The sequence below is a fragment of the Musa acuminata genome, chromosome BXJ1-1 (assembly GCF_036884655.1).
Source record: "Musa acuminata AAA Group cultivar baxijiao chromosome BXJ1-1, Cavendish_Baxijiao_AAA, whole genome shotgun sequence".
Classification (NCBI taxonomy): Eukaryota; Viridiplantae; Streptophyta; class Magnoliopsida; order Zingiberales; family Musaceae; genus Musa; species Musa acuminata.
Window position 1 is genome coordinate 14,149,500 of NC_088327.1, and position 21,463 is coordinate 14,170,962.

Sequence of the window (21,463 nt, forward strand, 5' to 3'; positions counted from 1 at the left end):
AAAGAACTAGTGTGAGGTTTTGACCTCAGAGTCTCTCGCTCTTCCCGGGAAAGAAGGTAGGACTCTAATACAAGTCGCCTTCTTCACGCCCACTCTAAAGCCATCGGGTGCTTGCAATCCATGAGACCCTCTCCGTCTCCATGTTTTCTGCCTTTCCATCAAAATGTTAGGAAGATGTTTCTTCGAGTGCAGTGAGCACCAATCGAATCACAAATGAGATGATGAGTAATAGGTATTCAAAATGCCACGTCGGTCACGTACTGTTTATGTCGTCATCTTCGTCGAAGCTGACGCCCGTCGACGTCGACGGCTAATAATATAAAAGAAGGGAACCCTATTACGATTTCCAATCCAATTTCTAACGCCGACGAAGCTGCGGTGATGCGCTCGGCGTACGCAGACACACTTCCGACCTCGCGTGCAGCTTACGTCCTCACCTCTCCTTGCTTTAGCCGCGGAATTCCGCGGTCACCATCAACTCCGCGCAACCTTCGATCGGTAAGCCGCCGGAGCGCCCGGTTTTCTCGCAGTCCTTCCCCATGCTCGCGTCGGATCCTAGTCATCGGATCAGGATGTCAACCCACGTCTATTGAATTCTCTTCCCGTTGCAGGTATCCGTCCGAATCCGCTACCTTGACCCGGTCAAATTCGTCAATCAGCCGGCTCAAATCACTGGGTTCACAACGAAGCCGGCTTACTCGACCCCTCATCACTGTTGACGGCCGTCAGATGGAAGGCATCTTTACCGTACGCGTGTCGGCCGAGTAGTGGGGCTTGAGGCGATTACAAAAGGAAGACGCAGCTTCCTCTCGCTCGCTCCCTCTCGCTTCGTTCCATTGTGGCGTCTCGAGGGTGCGCTGCTCGCTCGTTTGTGTTTCTCGCGATCGGTCGGTTTCCTTTTGGTCCAAGAAAGAGGCACTCGTCGGTCTCCTCTTCCTCGTCCCTCGATTGTTCTCGTTGTGTAAGTCTCTGTGTACTTTCGATGTTTTATGTTTATATGTATTGAAGATTAAGCGCATCGTGGATATCCGATGGATGACGCCTAACTTTCTTGGATCGATCCGCGGTTTCCTCATCAGAGGCTTGGGGATGATTGATAGAGTGTGTGTTGTAATTGAGATGCAATATTGATTCTGTTTTCGCTACCTGGTGATGTTTCGTACAATTCTGATTTCGTGTGGATCTTATTAACATGTCATCGAGAAGCTTCAGGATTTGGCTGGAAGAATTCTAGCTTGGATATGTATAGGATTTCTTGTACATGTGAAGTGGTACACTTCAATAGATCCTATCTGCTACTAATTTTTCCTTAGATTCAGATTTTAGCACTTAACATTAAAATTGAATTACTATTTAACGCGAAGAATGACAGAAGGATCATGATCAGATTGCATTTTGACACTTTAAATGCTATTTGATCAACACACTGTTGACCTTGAGTCGCTGTTATCCCCTACCTTTTCCTTTTTTTTTTATTTCGGCTCCTTTTTCCTTTTTTTTTTTTTGCCTTTTCTTGGTGGAAAGAAGCTAAAAGGAAAGGGGATGGGGACCTTTTAACCACTTGCACTTTTCAAGAACAAGCAACTAAAAATTTTCTGCCGGCTTTCTCTAAACTGCACCGTAAGAGCTCGGCATGTGCTTTTTGACATCTTGTCTTATATTGAATGCTTCTCATCAAAATATTTGTCAATAGACCGATGAATGGCTAACGGAACAAAGCTGAGAACATCATCAATGGCCTGACTTAGGCCCTAATCAGTAGCCTAGTTGACTAACACAATTTCAATTACCTTTTTCAAATAATTCCAAGTGCTAATAATGTTTACTTGTGTTCATGGTCCATGTGGTATTGGCCTTGTTGTGGATGCTATTATATTCAAGTCTCAAAAGTTTCAAGAATACGGACAGGTCATATCCACATATCATAAATGAGCAACTTCACTTTCCTTTTAATCCAAATACATTTCTCATTTTTGTAGCTTAACTTTGGCAATTTTTTCTTGATTTATTAGATCTTTAGTTGTCTCTAAAATCATTTTTCAATAAGTATGATAATAAATGACTATATAGTTTGACATGTTTTGAAATGCAAGTATAACGCTTCAAGGGAAGTTTTGGGATCGCTAGTGGATTTTTGTTCTCAAAAAATATAAATCATGCAAATCTACGGCCATGAACATTCACAATTTTAAAACAGGAGCAGTTTCCAATTTTAGCGTACTCACAGCTTACACATATTGGGTCTCATATTAGTTGTGGAAAAGCTCAGCAACACTCCAACAAGGTGCATTCTAGCTTACCATATCATTCTTATACTCATTCAACAAATGGTGAACTCTGAGGTCATATAAATTTTGTTTGAACTAAGCTTATAATAGCAAATTTTATCTGAATTTCATTCCTGCTGAGAAGGACCAATTGCTATTTCTTTTTTTTTTATTTGTTTTTTTTTTACCAATTGCTATTTCACATTCAACATCATCATCTGCTAAATTTTTTAATTCAAGTGATGAATTCAGTAAGCAGAAAGCATGTCAGAATGTTGAGCGACTTTATTAAGATATATAAGAGTGATCCAGTTGCATTCACCCTGTAATGAAGCTTATCCTTATTCCATTTTAAATAGCCATATATTCATGCATTTCTTCATATCTCCTCAATCTATAAATGAATTATCTTGGTGCTTCTTTTACTCTATGTTCAGTTTAAATTTATTCAATGTGCCTATTCACTTAGCATAATGTGTCATGCAGCGGATGACTTCTGCTAATGGTACATTGAGATCTCTTGGTGGCTGACATATTCGAGCTATAATAAACAACTCTAGGAAGGGTAATTCCAGAATTCACTTTGTTGGAACACTGTTATGAGAACATATCTGATGGGTACCTACGAGCAAGACTCTGAGGCTTATCGGTGGGAAGTTGGTCCTTTCCATAATTACCTATTTGCAAACCCTCCATATTTTATTGGCAGCACTGAGCAGGACTCGGTCTTTTATTCCAGTCGTTGTATTAGAGAAGGTACGTCGATGCACACAATGCTACTGTATAAAACAATGAGATACTTGTATACACTTATACTAAGATTTTCTAAAGTTGTTGATGCAGATGCTTCTGGAACTGCACGTGATTTCACAGAAGATCTGTTTGGCCAATATACAAGAGAATACAGTTTTGGTACTACGATAAATATAAGTTTCTGCAGCTAGTTAAAGATTTATTGTTATAGCTTGTATCATGATGTTCATTATTGTAGGGGTTGAGAATGGGCAGGAAGAGGTGTCTAATTTTTGTTCTAGTCCCAGAGAAAACTCTTGTGAGGGGCTGTATTCATTGGATGTAACAGATGAGCATTCTGCTGCAGATGGTGAAGTTGGTAGAAGGCTAAATCAGATGGTTCCCATCCCTGTAAGTTTGTGCTGATCTTCTAAATTCACATCTCATTTCATGTTTCTCAATTTTGATATTTACTTCTTATGGGATAGGACAATGTCTAAACTAATTTGTATGTATTATTTTAATATGAAAGTGCAACATTAATTGTATGTGGTTGTCAATGGTCAAAATAAGCAATGATGTTTGCATATGTACAGAGACTCCTACTTTGTTCAAAGTGCGGTCTTTCTGTTACAAAATAGATGTGGTTATTCAGCATGGCACAAACAGAATTAATAATGATAAGATTTAAAAGCCAAAGATAATATGAAGGAATCCAACTTATATTTAGATAAAATACGGCCCTAGGTTTGAGCCAGATAAGCAATAATTGACTTGAAAGTGGACGTAAGTACAAGGCGCAAGCTAGATCAATGGGCTTTATGTGAAGATCCATATATGGGTAGGTTGTGTAAATACTGGACAAAGTATAAAGGTTAGCATAATCAAGGTTTAGACTCATGAACTGCTACAATACCATGATAAAGTTTTAGTTAGGTCCACCACTTGTAAGTTGTACCAACAACTTCAGCTGATAGATAAACTCTCAACTCATGTTTATTCTTTAATAATTAAAGATCGCTTCAACTCTAGTATATGCTGTGTACTGCATCATTGGCATGCTTCGGTGCACTATCATTGCTTTAGTAGTCTAAGCACAGACTACACTCATACACTCTAAATTTGGCTGATTGCTGAGGTTTGCTATCCATGTGTTATTTTCCTATAGAATAAATTCATTTTACTTGGCTGTGCCATATTTATGTATTTACTATTATATAAGGCCATTGTTGCTTGGTTGCTGCAGCATGTTCCTAGAATTAATGGACAAATTCCTTCTGTTGATGAAGCCACGTCGGATCATCAAAGACTTACAGACAGGTGTGGCCCATTAACTCTTTTAAGTTTTTGTTTAAGACTTTACTTCTAGAAATAAGTCAAAAGAAGTCTATTAGTACCAGATCGATGGAATGATGTTGGTACTAGTAGAAATAGAAATAGATAAACCCTGGATAAACAGGTTATTTGCTTTATGGTAGCTGAGGATTGGGTTTATTCCATGAATCTCATGCTATGATTAATAGTTCCTTCCTGTCTCTTTGAAATTTTCAATACAACTTTCCTTACTGTCTCTTCTTTCTTGATAAGAACTTATAATTCTGAACTTCTGATGCCAGTGAAGACTTGAAATTAAACTCAAAAGTGTGATTAACCTGTTAATGTTGATATTTACTTGTGCCCTTATGGCCTTATCAAACTCATAAGTGTGATTAACCTGTGATTTTCTGTAACTGTGGTTATTTGACTAAAAAATTGCTGGTTGGATAGATGTCACTATTATATGTTTTAGTAGCCTACTTTATACTCTTATCAGGAGCAAGCACATAACAACTTAATTTGAACACTCAATTTTTCTAACTATCTTAACATAATTAAAGATAACTTTTGTTCAGGATTTTGAATACTGGTCCATACCGATGTATCGATATGTATCGTTGGTACGTCAAGGTGTACCCTGGCGTACCAATGGTACACTCTAAAACCTTAAAAATACCTCCACTACCATGCCGGTCGGTACGCCTCGGTAACAATCAAAATCGCGGTACCGGTTGGTACGCCTCGGTATCGATCAAAGCACTGGTATCGCCCGACAGAGGGCAGTCCGTATACCAATATTCTTTCGGACCAGTACGTACCCCCCATACTGGGTGGTACATATCAAAATTGAGAACCCGGCTTTTGTTAATGCCTGTGGCCATATGGTTAGGATTATTTCCATGTTTCTGCATCATGTACTCTCTAAAAGATGTGTAAATTTAATACTCATAGAAAGATAGTTTGGACAAGCTTCATTTATTTAATTTTTCTTTTTCACTAGTATATTTGTGTCTATGAAGCATAGTTTCTAATGCAAAATACCAAATATCATATGATAGATATACCTGTGTCAAAAAATCCAGCATTAACATTCTAAAACCTTGCCAATATTTTACATTGTTGAGATTGTGAAATTATGAAACATGATAAAAATGGCTATCGTCCTTATTAATTGAGAAATAATTTAAATTCTAACAACAGATGCTCAAAATATGTAGAAAAGATAATCAAATAATATGATTATATGCTATCTTCTTTATCATCAAACCATATTATTCAAGAAGCTGGAGGTGTACCTAAGAGATATCTACAGAGTACATACCAAGCCTCCTTAAAGTATTGACTTTTGTTAATGATTTAAAAAATCTAATATTTCTAAAAAGTATCTGCATATATTCTAGAAATATTTGATGAATTGAGTTGTCACCCATGTTCACTGCAGTTACGAGTATTTAAAGGCATCCATTTTTATTAAATTTTCCTAGTTAAGTCATCCATCTTCAAGGAGTTACTTTGCAGGTTCTAATCTTTCTCTAAATGGTTGTTCATTGTTTGCATTGCAGGTTGCAGTTGTATGACTTGATTGAGCATAAGGTCCAAGGAGATGGTAACTGTCAGGTTAGTCATGCCAAATTATTCCTTAAATGACATAGTTGTGTTCTGGGGAAACCTGATTCTATATAATCTTGCCTAATAGTCACACTCGATTGCTAGGGCAGTGCTTTCTCTATTACTGAAACCATTATGCATTTGATTCGTTTCCTTTTTAGTGATCAACCATTTACCTTGCTTTTCTGGAAAGCTGGTTCTCAAAGGTTTGCAGGAGACACTGGTTCTAGTTTTGACTATGAGATTTGGTATCAAGATCAGATTGGATTGACCAGATGAATTGTCAAGTCAGATTTTGGGATGAGATTAAATATGACAACTGCAAATATGTGGGACTAATGGGTTGTCAGAGTAAAAAAGAAAAGGGACATCAGAAATCCAGATTAGCTGATGCAGTTGAATTCTATTTTTTGTAGAGATAGATTTTGGGCAATAATTAGGCATTTCACTAGTTACTCATAGTTGATAAGCTTCCAACTTTGGACAAAGAATTATTTTAAGAAAGCAATAAGGACCTGACCTTGACAGTATAGGTCCAGACTAACTTATCGGCTGTGTTTCAAGAATCTGATCCTAATAATAGCTGGCCCTTACATGAAATGGACATGTTCTATTTCGCAACTATGATTTGATTCTTTAGGGCAGTCATTTCTCTTTTTATCCAAGACCTGACATTAGTACTAGTGCATGTTTCTCCAGTTCCGGGCACTGTCTGATCAATTATATCAAACACCTGAACACCATGAGTTTGTGAGACAGCAAGTTGTTGATCAGGTTGGTTTTTTATTCTCTTAATATTATTCTCAGTATCTTTCTTATGCACTTATCATGTTTTAACTAGCAAAATGTGCTTTTTTGTTTTTCAGCTCAAGTCTCACTCTGAGATCTATGAGGGATATGTTCCAATGCCATATGGTGACTACCTGAATAAGCTTTCGAAGTATGTTTTATTTTTCATAAGATTCTAGGCCCTGATGTTGTTCTAAGCAAACACATCACTGTTTCTGTAGTTTGTTTGATTTACACTGTCATATGCAGGAGCGGCGAGTGGGGTGATCATGTAACATTACAAGCAGCTGCAGATTCAGTATCACACTTCGTTCTTTTGCCTTCTTTTATTTTCTGATTTTTTTCCATTCTGATTCTGTTTTCTTGTCTTGACATTTTGGCTTATCTCGATAATAATGACTGTATTATGTTTGCATTACGTTTAATGGTTAAATACTTAAAGTAGAAAATTTTAACTGAGGCCATGTATGCAATGATATGAAGTTTGAATAAGGTGCAAATATCTCTAAAGCTACAGTCTTAGTTTTGTCTTTTTTTTTATAATCTCAATACATGTCAAAGGTGGACTGCGAAATAGAGATCAAGTTTGTTCAAAGTTAAATTTAGTTTGCTAGGATGTGTCAGTGGGAAATGATTTTGGAACAATATCACTATCTCGAGATTGATGTTTTCAAAAGTGCAAGAAGCTCATGTTTTAGCTTAATATTTTTATGAACTTATGTGGATCTTGTGGAGGATCATAATTTTGCAAGGGTAGTGTTTTTTATTTTATTTTGTCAGTGGATAGATTGATTTCAAATTTTGTCATGGATGAAGTAAAATAGATGCTCATGCTTTTTATAAAGTTTCCTGGGAATGATAAAGAGGAAGGGCAAGGGAGATAAGACGTTTGGTTTGTTCATTGTTTTATCTACTTATTTAATAAATGCTTGCAAAGATAGTTTTTCATTCAAATAGATGGATATATACTGATATACACTGATCAGCATGTACAATTAATAAAGAAACAATACTTCCTTTCAGTGCCAAGTGTTCTGTCTCTCATCCCTAACACTTTTGAACTTTCTTTCAATATTTCTCCTCCACAAGATCCTCATAATTATCTTTTGCAAGTTCGAATAGAAAAGGTTAACCCGGACAGCCTGGGGATTATTGCTTCAAAATAGCCACTCCCTCCTGAGTTACAGGCAATTACTTCTGTTGTCAAATAATTCTTTATTCCATGCATGATTATGTTTTGAGGAATAACTAGAGCAACCTTTTAATTGCACAAATGCTGAGATCATATGCTTAAATGTTGATGCTGTAGTTTGTTTACTAAGTTGATTCTTCAGCTTATAGTGGAGCTAAGCACTTCTATTTTCATTATTTTTAACAGATTTTTTTGTGTTGTTGTGAATTTTCTGTTCTGCAGTATGGAGTTAAAATTTTTGTCATAACATCATTCAAGGATACTTGCTATATCGAGATTCTGCCCAGTGTTCAGAATTCTAACCGAGGTACATCTCAAATTTAGACTTTCCTGTTAAGAATAATTTAGTCTAATTAAATTTACTCACCTTGAATAGTTAAGACCTGGAGTTAAGAATGGAACTAAAAATCAGCATGAAAACTAGTGTTCCAATTAGGCTACTTGCTCTTGTGAGGGGTCAAACGTAAGCGCACTGTCATAGACCCCACACATTTCATCTATCTTGATATCCATAAAATACTAATAACTTTTTCATCTGTTTCTGGGCTTGGAGCTATAATCAAAGTCGTATAATTTGTTGCAGTCATTTTCTTGAGCTTTTGGGCTGAGGTGCACTACAACTCAATTTATCCTGAAGGTGGTAAGTACATTATTGTATTCTCCATGTCTCACTGGTAGATCCCCACTTTGCATCGGTTGCAGGACAAATAGAAAACAAATGCGCTTTCCAATCCTTCCAGCAAAAACATTGTTGTTGTGGTACATTATTGGAACACTTGTTTTTTGGTTAATATTTCCTTTTTCTTCGGTCAGATCTTCCTGCTGCAGACACAAAGAAGAAGAAAAAATGGTGGCAGTTTGGAAATAAGCATTAAGGCCATTTGGATTACAGCGTTAATATGATACCGACTTGGATTTGAATATTGGGTCTGACAAATCACAGATTTCATGTTATATTATAATTCTCAGCTTCGCAATAGCTTGTAGATGTAATGTCTATTCTGATTTTACATGCTACGTTCGTTATCTATTCAATTCCTCTATAGCTTACATGAGCTGTGGCTACGGTTCTCTAATCGAGCTTTGGGCACCAGTACAACAATTTTTCTTAGATTCGACACTAATTTTGGACATGATGATGAAATCCCCTTTGTTCATATCCCACTCTATGCGGTATACTGGATGGAGCATTAGCTCATTAGCTGGTCTCCGAGGATTTGGAATTCCATTACTTCCTCTCCAAATATTGTGTATATTATCTAGTAAATGAAACTTGGATGGTCACACTTTCACTTCTTTTTCGTTTGAATGATGATTAGACAGAAATCTACAATACAAAATCAAGAGAAGTTCCTATGTTTCTTTTAACTTTTTTTTTTTTTTGTAATATACTTATTTTAACTTATCTGTTCCAAATATGAATTTGGTAAAAAGAATGGGTAAAACTATTTGTTGTGTGTGTCAACTAGAAAGTTCTATCAAAATAATTATTTATTTCAGAGTGAAATAATTAATATATTGGATAAATCGGGACATGATAGATATGACATTTTCAGCTGATCTATGACAATAGAATGAATCCAAGAGGAAAATGTTCTTCACAATATTATTTATTACATAAATATTTCCTTCATCACTCTATGAAATATGAACATTCTAGATATATTTTGGGATATGAAATCTTAATTTCAGCTCTCGTGTTAAACTATGACATTAATCGTGCAGGTGATGCTTGCGAATTCACCTTGAGAATTATCCTTGTGAAGCATTCAACCTTCTTGAAGATTAGTTTTCAAGATGTGATATAGTGATCAACGATATTATGTCGCTATATATTAAAAAATAATAATAATAATTTTGTCTTGGCGGTTGAACCTGCGTCTGGGGTCCACTCTGTGTGAAGCGGGCCGAACACACGTAGGGAAGGACGACAAGGTCCACCACCGCACTCGCGAACACTCCTCGTGGCGGACATCCGGACGAAAGCCGCGGGGAGAATCGTATCTCCCCGTACGACCCTGAAACTCGACGAAATAACGACGCTACCCCTCTCCCCCCACCCACCGTTTTACCGACCCTGAAACTCCTCCCTGCCGTCCTTCGCAGGGTTTCTTGCAGCGGATCCGGAGGAGCAGCAGGAGGAGAGGAACGAGTCGCATGGGAGACATGTGTGGGCTCGAGCGGGGCGATGCGTGGAGGTCGTGACAGGCGGAGGAGGGCATAGCTCGGGCGCGAGCTTTGGCCATGGCGGACTACCCGAGCCCAATCCTCCTCCCACCCCTTCCTTCCGCCCCTCCTGCAGAAAACCCTAGCCTCCCGCCCGTCCGTTCACCCGCCTCGGATCCCCCCGCGCGAGGGGCGCTCTCCACCCGGCGTGGTCGCGGTCTCGTCGCTGGCTCCAATCTCGTCGATCAGGCCCCGGAGCCCCCTGCATTGCCCTCGTTGTTGAATCTCGCCGCCCGCCTGTTTGCTTCCTCTTTGGATCTTGGGTCTCGGTTTCCGGTTCTTCTTGGGTTTCTTGATTCTTGTTCGGAGGTTCTTGGAGATGTCGGAGCGGCCGAAGTTTCTGTACATTGTGGTGGTGGACGACGGCGAGACGGGAGGAGTCGGTGGCGAGAGAGGGAAGGGGATGGCGAGCGAGGATAACAGGAGCTTGTCGTTTCGGTATACGCGGTCGGTGCTACAGAGCACGCTGCAGCTCATGGGCTGCAAGGCACGTCATGCCTTCAAGGTTGGTAGTAGAGGAGCGGGTGGTAGATTTTGATCTCACGCATGCTCCTATTGTCCTCTAAAACCGATCGTAATTAGTCTCTTCAGAAGAACTTTCTTGCTTTTGGTATATCATTGACATCTTGAGATCTGAATGAAACATGTTATTTAATGTTCTTATTTCGTAGATTAGCCGAAGGGTATTTGAAGTGATGAGGGATGAGTCCTCAGTTGATGATTTTCCGTCTGATGCCACAAGCTCAAACGACTGGCGGATTCCATCCAATGCAGAATATGAATCTAATGAAACTGGTGGATTAGACCAGGCAAACGTGACTAATGACTTGATTCAAGAGAATGTAGATACGACTTGTGGAATTCCTTTCGAATTGTACAAAAGGCTAACAACTGTTGTTGTTTCACGGGAGCGCTTCTTGGACATCGTCTGTGATGCCCTTGCCCTGTACAAATATGTAGGTCGCAATCAAAGAGCTGACTTGCTTCTGGCTTGCAGGTACAGCACCTTCTGTTTCCTTCTAAAATGCTCTGATTGAGTTCTTGTGAACATATGCAAAGGAACTTAAAATGAACTTAAAAGTTTTGCATAGGTTTTGCACAATGTGATGCTATTTACAAAATGTCTTGTTTGATCAAGATGTGGTATTGTCAGAGATTAGAGGCTTTTTTCATGCAAAGCCTGTCGATTGTATTCACCTTCTAATTTCTTGTTGTAATGGATTAATGAAAGCAAACTTCTCAAATGGAATAAAAAGTATCATTGTTGTCCTTGCATGTAAGCACTCTATTTTATAGAACTAGTGTAGCTATGCTAATCATCATATATACAGATAAAAGAAATACAACCGTATGTGTGTGTCTGGTAATCCTATCTGCTCTTTTTATATCTTTATGGATTAATTCTGTTACTTTCCTCTTCCTTTTTCCATCTCTACAATGAACCTTAAATTTGTTAGTTAAGACTTAGTATGAATCTACTATCCTGCTTGTCAGACATATTGTCTTTTGACAGAATGAAGTAAATCTTCCTTTTTCATGTAACTTTTGCATTTAGTCATGCATAAACCCCTGCCAGTGTGAAGCCCAAGATATATTTAGAGATTGGAATGTAAATTTTTGCATCTAATCCTTCTCTAATTGAGTGGGTTATTGTTGTTTCACAAAGCATATTAGAGTGCTCCATCTTAAATTTGTTGATTGAGGGGAAGGATAACATGTACTGACACCAAAATTAGGTGATGAGGTTTAGTGCATGATTATTGAAATAGAGAGGATACAGGACATCATATCCCCTTTTTTTGCACATCTCTTATCGAATAAGTTTCTACATGCGTACTCCTAATCTTGACATTAAGCAGGTTATTAGATAGGTTACTATGGTTGGAAATTTTCAATTTGCCTAACTGTTACCAAGATCCCATGTTTCATACATTTCACTCAATCATTAGTTTCCTGTCGTTTAGGAAATTGTTGAATCTACATGTTTAAGCCTGATGAGCAGCCTGCCATATTCCTCTATGTCTATTATGCAACTTGTCTAGTTGCTTCAGGAGTCGTAGTCATAAATCATCATGATGATGCCTTATTTTTCATTCTAAAGTTGCTTGCTTTTGAAAAAAGCTAATCAATGCTGAACACTTTCTTGATGTGCTTAACTCCTGCATACTATCTATGTGAAGCCATTGTAAAAAAAAATTATAAGCCCAACTAGAATTGTCTGAATAAAACCCTTATTGATTTAAAAGAGGAACCCAAGTTGAAAATTTGTGTTCCATAAGTATACTCTTTGTGGTTAAATCACATCTAGGCATCATCAAGTACAGGGTCCATTAACATTGTTATAAGCAGGCCTTGCAGTGCTAAGATTCATTGTTTCTTTAGTTGTTGCAACGAAATTGCAACAAGTTTTTTTTCTCAGTCTCCTACTTTTATCTGTCGTATTTCATAAATTAAGTCCATCATGGTAGATCCTTCAGATTCTATACACCCAGTTTAGAACAATGACACCTCAAGAAAACTATCTGGTTCTTCATAATCTGTAAGGTTCATATTTAAGTAATTCAAAGATATCTGAGGCTTATATTTAGTTTATGTAAATCATTTTGGCTTTTAGTTTTGGGGAGAGAACATATAGAACCAGTTAACGTTGGATGATTTCTAAGTATCTATTCTCTGGAACACAACTAGTGGCTGTAAGTTGATTGACGTCTGTTGATTTGATTTACTTGTGAAGAACTTAAATGAAGTCTGTTGATTTGATTTACTTGTGAAGAACTTTTTTGCTCATCTGCTTTTGTAGCTTCTTGTTTGTGGTTCCTAACTCTTTTCCTGCATTGTAAATATCTTTTAGAATTCGAGAAAGAAAGGAATCTGTGACAGTTCTCTTGTGTGGCACTAGTGGCTGTGGCAAGTCTACTCTGTCATCCTTGCTGGTACTTCCAGAGAATCCTCTAGCATACACTTTATTTTTCATGTTTTATCTACATTTTGAGATCCATGATTGTTGGATTTACCTTAAGATGAACTGGTACATACATTCGGTTGTCTGATGTTTTTAGTTATACTCATTGAGTTTGATGTATATGTATTATATTGTAACGAAGAAGAAAAAGAGAGAAAATAGAGCATCGCACAATCAACGAGATGATGTAAGGAGATAATTGTTTTGGAAGCATTGTCAAATGAACTTCCTTCGTCTCCAGACACAAGTTCCTTTCTGGGCAACTGTACTAACTTATGAAATTCAAGTAGAGCTTATCTTTTGTAATGCGATCTACATAGCAGAACCTCTTTATGATATAGTGCCTTAGTTCTTAAAAATTATATATTTATATATTGCTAGTTTTGTTAGATGGATTTTCTATCAGAATCTTTTGTGTCAAATCTACAAGCAGGACCTGTTTATGATATAGTGTCTTGGTGCTTATAATTTATATATACTATTTGTTTAGATGGATTTTCTATCAGATTATGTAAAAGCTAACTTACAACAATAACAACAAGAAGAAGCTTCCGATGATATAGGGTTGGCTACAGGGATCTTTTCCAACAGTTGCATTCTGTGTTAGATAATATCCCTAGTTAAATCATGAGCACCTAAAAATCTTATTGTTTTCATTGTTCTCAATAAAGTTTTTCAAGCTGGTTTTATGCTGACTTCAGTGTCTTAATGCAACCCTCTTTTATCTGGCTTTGAGAACAGAAGCTAATAACATACATGAAGACATGTGAAAGTTGACTTGTCATTTAATATTAACATATATCTGTTTAGTTCAGTTCTCCAACAATTCAAGGAAACTGGTCAAATTTTAAATGAGTTCAACATTTCTTTTTGTTGCTTTTCTAGCATGAAAGATTTTAACCTACTTCAAGCCATACCAAAAAGATAAAACTAAGTTGTCCATGTTGAACATCAACTCCAAAGTTACTAATATTTGTTTGAATCTTTTTCAAATAGTCCACCATGTGCTTATCTTAATATATATCAACATCTGACCAACATAATGCTGGGCAAACTCAATTCAATTTGATAAAGATATTCCCTTTGCATATTTGCAAGCAGGGGGGAAGACTGGGTGTGACAACTGTCATTTCTACTGACTCAATACGCCATATGATGAGGAGCTTCATGGATGAAAAACAAAACCCACTTCTGTGGGCTTCAACTTATCATGCTGGGGAATGCTTAGATCCGGTGGCAGTTGCTAAAGCAAAGGCTAAACGAAAAGAAAAGAAGCTTGCTGTTATTTCGCACACAAAAGTCAAGGAAGAAGCATCTGATGGAGCTTTAAATGAAAAAACTGGTGGCCGATCTCATGAACCCATCCTTGGAACTGAGTTAATTGGTAAAAGACAAATGGCTATCGAGGGCTTTAAAGCACAAAGTGAGATGGTCATAGACAGTCTTGATCGTTTGATCACTGCATGGGAAGATCGAAAAGAATCTGTGGTTGTTGAGGGCGTCCACTTGAGCCTCAATTTTGTGGTGGGTACTCAGGAATCGCGATATTAGATTTCCCTTCTTTTTCTTTCTTAAAATGCAATTTTCCAGTTCGATCTTAGTTGCATCTGCATTTGGATTTCTCTAAAGGTTTGTCAGACAATTTTCAATGGCCATAGATGTTTTCACTCTGTCACAGACTATAAGTTTTCTGTAAAGTTGATTTCTAACTGATATCTTATGCTGTTTTCATTTGTTAGATGGGGCTCATGAAGAAGCATCCTTCAATAATACCCTTCATGATTTACATAACAAATGAAGACAAACACATGGAAAGATTTTCTGTGCGTGCCAAATACATGACATTGGACCCAGCAAAAAATAAGTATGTAAAATACATACGAAATATCAGAAAAATCCAGGAGTATCTCTGTAACAGGGCTGATAAGCATCTGGTTCCAAAAATAAACAATACAAATGTTGACCGAAGTGTGGCATCTATCCATGCCACAGTTTTTGGTTGTCTACGTAGGCGAGATGCAGGAGAGCAGTTCTATGACCCAGCTACAAATACAGTTGCCGTGATACTTGAAGAGTACAGAAACCAGCGTGCTGCAAATTCTCTTAGCTCCAAGGGAATGCTTCAGTTGATCCAGAGGAAGGGTTCCTCAAGGCATCTTATGGCACTTCTGAACATAGATGGATCTGTTGCCAAGGCTTGGCCTGTTCCGTTTGTTGATTATACTGGGAAGCCATCGTCTGAAAATTGGAGCGAAAAGTGTGTGGGAAGCCCCATGTATGGCCCCTTACAAATTGGGAAGGCTGAGCCAGTTAACCTTCAGTTTGGAAATTTTGGAATCAGTGCATGGCCACGTGAGACATGTGGTACAAGTCAAACAGGGAGCATCGATGGCTCAAGGGCTGATGGCACTGACACTGGTAGTAGATACGTTTCTTCATGTTGTAGCTCTCCAAAAGCATCAGATGGACCTGCCAAAGAGGTAAATGACTTCAGCTGACATCCTAGTGCATTGCTTGAAATGAGCTGTATCTAGCAGTTGATCATGCGTGTGATGTTGCTAATATTTATGTACTATTTTGATTATTCAAGTGGCATGCTATTTTCCATAACTGCAACTTCCATTCAATCCCCTTTGCATCATGATGTTATTCTTTTTTCTTTAATTTCTATTCTAGATTTCTAGTTCAGCTAAATTTACTGATGATGATGAACTTTGAAGCCTAAATTGAAAATTATTAGGTGCAGTTTACCTTATGAATTCCTCACAGATTTGCTTACTATATAAGTCTGTTCACGGGAATTTTTTCTGGTTTTGGATTATGCTATCAGCATTATGCTTTGGTTTGTACATAATGTTCAACTTCTTTGTATGTTTGTTCATCATCAAATCTAGGACTTCAGAGGGTTGGTCCTCCCTGAATTTCAATTTGACTTTTCTGCTTGCTACAATCTTATCCCCATGAGGAAGAAATTTACTTTCTAGGCTTGTTCAGCAGCACTTGATACTGTTGACTGATTGGCATAAGTTTTTTTGTTCAGGTTAGTGAAATTCAACTTGCATTCCAACATCTTGATGGCTAAATGTCTAACAGAAACATGAGCCCCGCATCCAGTAGTTATCATTATGAGGGAGACTGATGAGGTCACTGCCAGAATACATTTGTTTTGTTTAGTTATTGAGTTAATTAGTGGTGAAATTCAGCAGATGGTGGTCATTGTTTTGTTGTTGTCTGAAGACTCTGAACCACTTTTCTGAGTAAACCAATGGATCCACATGCTTCTAATAGATAGATAAAATTCCTGGTCAAATGAAATTTCCTAGCTATCCATCATAAGCCTATCCTTGTTTGAAGCTCGCCAGTAACGTTACAGTTACATTTGAGAAAGAAATGCTCTCAATGGATGCAGGAACCTGGTTCACCAAAATATGTATGCAAGATGTAATGTACTCGTTTATAACTGCAATTGTTGGCCTGCATGATTTCTGCTTTAAAAAAGTCTAATTGTTGGCTTACTTCCTATTACTCGTTCACAACTGACAAAGGCAGTCCACTAGATGTATATGTTGCATTATTTTTTCCTTTGCCATGGGATCAATACATGCTTCATCCTCTTGCATTTCTGACCAATTTCCTCTAATCTTTGTAGCTTAAGGAGGAATTTTTTGTAGCGGGTAGTGATGAAGAAGCTGATGATCCACATGATGGTGATAGTGATGAGGATTTTAGTGATATAGACCACAAGGAGATCCATGAGGAGGTACAAACTGGACCTTTTCTTGGTCTTGTTGGCCTAAAAACTTTTTATCATTTTAAAATTATGACAGATATTTTGATGGCGTCAACAAGCGGGTCGAGGTATAGTGCATTAGGCACTATAAGTATCTCTACCAAATTTGACGATTTTCTTTTCAAATGCCAAAAGGAAAAAAAAAAAAGCTATACTCGACTGTCTTTATAAAGAACTGATCAGGGCATTTTGGATACTCCATAGAAACAACATTGTGTTAATCATTTTTCTAAGCTAAAGAAGGATGGTGAGTAGCTATCTCCGCTTTATGACTGATTTTCAGATTGAAGGCTCGGTGGAGGAAGACTCTACCAAGTCGGATGACGAGTTTGATGACTTGGCCATGCGAGATGGCCTTGATAATTATTATTGGTCCGACGATGATGAGTCAACCAACTTGAAGAAAATAGCAGACAGCAAGATGGCAACAGATGGAGACGGTGTCATGGCAGACAAATACCAGCACAATCTTGAGCTCTTTTTCAAGATGAGTGAGCTGTTTGTCGGACCTCCTTACTCCGATACCCTGCTTCCCCAGAGGAACTCGAGCACTAGTGACATAAGAGTGAGGAGGCGTTCCTTGAGTGACTCCATGTGTTTTGAAAGCCCGATGCAAAGCATTCCTGCGGTAGGACACCAGAGAGCACTGTAATGGCTCAGTAATTTTAGCAGCGGCATCGGCATTCGGCTCCGCTAAAGAATTTGTACTGTCACTTTTTTCCCCTTGTAGTAATTGCCATGGCTCTCCTAAAAGACTGATATATGTAATCTCTTCTATTTGGTTTTTCTAGGTTTTCTTGTGTTTTGCTTTTGCTTTGGCAGTTGTGGGTTGAATGATGATGATGATGATGGAGACCCTAATATGTGGATTGAATAATGATGATGATAATGATGGAAATATCTTTGCAGAGCAGAAGATTTTCTACTTCTTTTTGCAGAGGAAGTCTCAAACTTGATACAATGCCATCATTGCTACATTATCAGAGTTCAAATTTTTACTGACAAGTCATGCATAAATCGAAGGCATAAATTAAATTCCTAAGTGATGTGCACGTTCAAGGGAAAGCCACATGACACCTAACCTTTGAACGATACCATTGATAGAGGCCATGCATTGTCCCTCATACACATTCAAGTGCTTGTGGCTTTCGAAGAAGGGCATCTCGATTCCCTTCTCGTGGTTCCTCCACAAATAACTCCAACCACACCACGAATTCCCCCTTGTAAGCATGGTTATGTGCACCCCAAATCACATGGTTAGCCTCTAAAAATAATGGCTAATCATGTACTTTCTCTGAGTTATAATCGAGCATATGGGCTGTCTCCATGTGCCTATTTGGGATCAATTGTTGTGGTCAGTGTGTCAATTACACTTTGGGAAACAACAAAGGAATATTGCGTTTGTTTCCTCATGTCACGTTCCTCTTAGCACTTCCTGGATGGAATCTCGTGAAACCAGGGGCGAGTTTTTCTGTACGTACATGGTGTGTACATCTATCTGCTACGTATAGTCATCGTATTTCCTCAACATTTATATATACGATCAGGACATTAAACCAGGGAAGAAGAAGAAGAAGACGATGATGGTATAACGATGGATGCTGGTCCCCCAAACCAAACCTGTTATCGTACGAGGTAGTTGCCCACAATAAAAGCAATGTGTGTGACCCGCTAATGCACCACCGCCACCACAACTGGTGGAGCTGAGACGTCCATTTCACGACGAAGCCCACCAAAAGAAGTCCTAACGATTTTTTGCTAGATTAATGAAGAGGGGGATTGGTCGTATGACCTGTATGTGACTGTGTTCATGACATGATATGACACACCAAAGCTCTAAATACGTGGATCATATTGCTCGAAGAAGGCACCGCAGATGAGCAGAGAAGATGCATGTCTTGACAAGTAGAATAACAGTGATCCACAGCGTCCTTCTCCTTCCCTCTCTCTACCCTTCGCCCGTCTCTTTCTATCCTTTGAGATCCCAAGCCATGGTTCGTAAGGTCGAAACGTGTCAGATCTTGCGTGGGAGCTTTATTAGGTCTCAGTAGCGGCAGCAATCACCGTAACACCTCACTCTTCTTCTTCTTCTTCTCCTCTCTCTCTCTCTCTCATGGTGGGGAAAGGGATGAGGTGCATGAGGATCGATCGGGGACTTGCTTCGTTTCGCCTGCCCTTTGATTCCGTTGGGTGCTGGGAAAGGATTTGCTGTTGGTATTGCCTCGATACAACTAAAAAGAGTACTACCGCAGGAGACTGCGAGATTCCTCTCGTGGGTCCATAAATCCACCGTCTTTCCAGGCTCGATCCAGCCACCGGTGTCGCTCGCCCTGTGGGTTCGTTCCAACAGTACGTCCCCCCTTGCAGTGCTCCTTTCTTCTTATTCCTGTTGCTTGCTATCTCCTCTCCTCCGACTCACTCGCCTCAAGCTCTCTTCTCCCGTTACACTCCGTCTCCGTGGGAACAGAAGTCGGTGTTTGCAGCTGTGGCATCATCAAGATTCACACCGACCGGATGCCCCGCCGTCCTCGTCGTCGATGAGAATCTTGATGATGCTGCATCGGCAAATAAGCGGCTAAACAACACATGCCACCACCATCAAGTCATCATCTCCTCAGAGGTCAAGTTTCTTGCTGCCGCTTTTGTTCTTATAGATGGATTTCCCGACTTCTTTTACCTTCCATACCTTTAGTTGATTGTTTGCAGGGTAGTAAGCAAGCCTTTAAGTCTAAGTTATTGTCACTCAAGTAGATAGATCTTTATCAGCTTTCAGATTCCAAGAAGTGATACCAATCGATTATGCTTTCACAAGGTATGGATTCCTTTTCCTTTGAAGGTGGCCACTCGACACACAATTCTCCTGCCCTTGCTTGTGATCTCATGTTCGCTTTATCTTTACCTTTTGTTTGTCCATAGCTAATTAAGCTTTTATACTCTTGAGTATTGTGATTACCATGTCAGATAATATGGTGTTCATTAAGGAAGAATGATGTTTGGTTTTCTTGATAAGGAGTATTTTTTCTTTCCTTTTTCTTCTCCTAAAATGGAACAAACCCTATTAGTTTATGTTGATGATGGACGAAGAACGTGTCATTAGTTAAAGCTAAGCGACCAGAATCATGACAAGGATTGTGTGTACAAACAATTGCTCCTGACCAAATTAAGGAATCAAAATGGAGAAGAACATCATGCACCACTATACTTAGCTCATTTGTGAGCCTTCTCAAAGAGGTTGATGCTATTTCTTCTTCTCAGAATACACCAACAGATGGTTGTGAGTATGGACATACGATCATCTTCCTATTTCCTAATATTCCTTCTTCGAAAAACCAGCCAAAGAGCCGAGCTTGACGATTATTCGAAGCATGGAGAAAGCGAAGAACTGCGATATCCGTATCTTCCTCTTTCTTCTCTACGGTTAGGTGTTAAACATGTGTGTTTTGAGATGAAGAATGGTAAGCTATCCAATATTACATAGCAAAATGATTCTTACAAAAGCTGTCTTAGATGGTTTCAGTCTCTTTTGTACTTTTGTGTTGCAATTTCCTTTCAGTAATACTTTCTTCTATAGTGTTCTTCTTAGACTACCAGCAAATATCTTCTCAACGTCACATTCTGGTTGAGATGGGCGATGTTATGTGACACGGAAGAAAGCAAATGGAGAATCCCCCATTTAGATAGAAAGATGAAGCATCATTCGAAGCACACATGTACAGGAATCATCTGAAGAGGCAAACACCTCGAAAGCTCCAACTCCATGACAGTTCCAGTGACTTCCTCTACAGCTTTGACGAATGTACTCAAAGAGCTGCTTTTCATCTCAAGAAAGAGAAAAAAGAGGGCACAATTCCATCATCAATCACTCATGCAGGTGGTCCTCGCAGAAGGTACATATTGCTAGTTGTTTCTGAAGTGGACCTATACATGATGATGATGCAGAGATTTGTCTGGTAATTTTACTTGATCTCCTCCTCCATTTTAGCAGACAAAACAATCACGTAGTGTATTAAAGGCCGAACACATTTATACCTCCCTCTTTCCACGATCGAACAGTATACCTCCGTATTTGTAATAGTTGATATAGCTCACAACCAATCTCAGTGAAATATCAAACTATTGGGGTTGATGATTTGTTGTTATTGCTGCTGATGTTAATGTTGTACTATGATGCTCGATCAAAACTATTATGCATTAAAGGCTCGTAGTTGGTCAGCATAGAGGAGATGCTTTACTCGTGCATTTGGTGTGATCGTAGCAAAGATATGAATGCTTTCATGGACAAATTACCATGTGTTTATGCACATTTTATGGCCTAAGGAATGAGGCAAATCTGAAATGGACCAACCTAGAAGAAACTGGGTGAAATAGTATCTATAATCCTAAATTTCAAGCTTCAAATCCAACATTTATGCCTGTCAAAAATCGGTACTTATGTCTATGAATTCATACATGCATGCTTCATCGAAGCGACTCAGCTCCTGAACATAAGCATATGCATGAGAACATCTCTACGGCACCCTTTGTATATTGTGATTATAGTTCTCTTTGTGACTCCTGCAAACCATTTCAGACCTCTCGCA

The 21,463-nt window shown here is 38.7% G+C and overlaps 2 protein-coding genes and 1 long non-coding RNA gene across 8 annotated transcripts; all 3 read left to right on the plus strand.

The window, feature by feature from the left end:
• Positions 1-360: 360 nt before the first annotated feature.
• Positions 361-8,981, plus strand: LOC103996459 (OVARIAN TUMOR DOMAIN-containing deubiquitinating enzyme 9). Of its 4 annotated transcripts, none has more exons than XM_018831336.2 (13): positions 361-498; positions 612-961; positions 2,754-3,023; positions 3,099-3,179; positions 3,259-3,410; positions 4,246-4,319; positions 5,879-5,933; positions 6,609-6,698; positions 6,791-6,864; positions 6,963-7,011; positions 8,128-8,212; positions 8,489-8,545; positions 8,719-8,981. In XM_018831336.2, exons 3-13 carry the CDS (start codon positions 2,867-2,869, stop codon positions 8,778-8,780), a joined length of 936 nt encoding a protein of 311 aa, XP_018686881.1. In that variant the 5' UTR covers positions 361-498; positions 612-961; positions 2,754-2,866; the 3' UTR covers positions 8,781-8,981. The 4 variants fall into 4 exon arrangements, with proteins under 4 accessions (XP_018686881.1, XP_018686889.1, XP_018686885.1 ...); XM_018831344.2 differs by having other exon boundaries at positions 6,624-6,698; XM_018831340.2 differs by having other exon boundaries at positions 3,111-3,179.
• A 145-nt stretch (positions 8,982-9,126) lies between these two features.
• On the plus strand, positions 9,127-17,770 carry LOC135675507 (P-loop NTPase domain-containing protein LPA1-like). 2 transcript variants are annotated; one of them, XM_065185718.1, is made up of 7 exons: positions 9,127-10,636; positions 10,803-11,128; positions 12,983-13,064; positions 14,195-14,617; positions 14,833-15,573; positions 16,743-16,853; positions 17,167-17,770. In XM_065185718.1, the coding sequence occupies exons 1-7, from the start codon at positions 10,451-10,453 to the stop codon at positions 17,533-17,535; spliced, it is 2,238 nt and encodes a 745-aa protein (XP_065041790.1). In that variant the 5' UTR covers positions 9,127-10,450; the 3' UTR covers positions 17,536-17,770. The 2 variants fall into 2 exon arrangements, with proteins under 2 accessions (XP_065041790.1, XP_065041798.1); XM_065185726.1 differs by lacking the exons at positions 16,743-16,853; positions 17,167-17,770 and adding an exon at positions 16,134-16,729.
• A 923-nt stretch (positions 17,771-18,693) lies between these two features.
• On the plus strand, positions 18,694-21,009 carry LOC108952950 (uncharacterized). Of its 2 annotated transcripts, none has more exons than XR_010513886.1 (2): positions 18,694-19,695; positions 20,139-21,009. It is a non-coding gene; the product is annotated as an uncharacterized LOC108952950 (long non-coding RNA). The 2 variants fall into 2 exon arrangements; XR_010513889.1 differs by having other exon boundaries at positions 20,152-21,009.
• Positions 21,010-21,463: the final 454 nt, after the last annotated feature.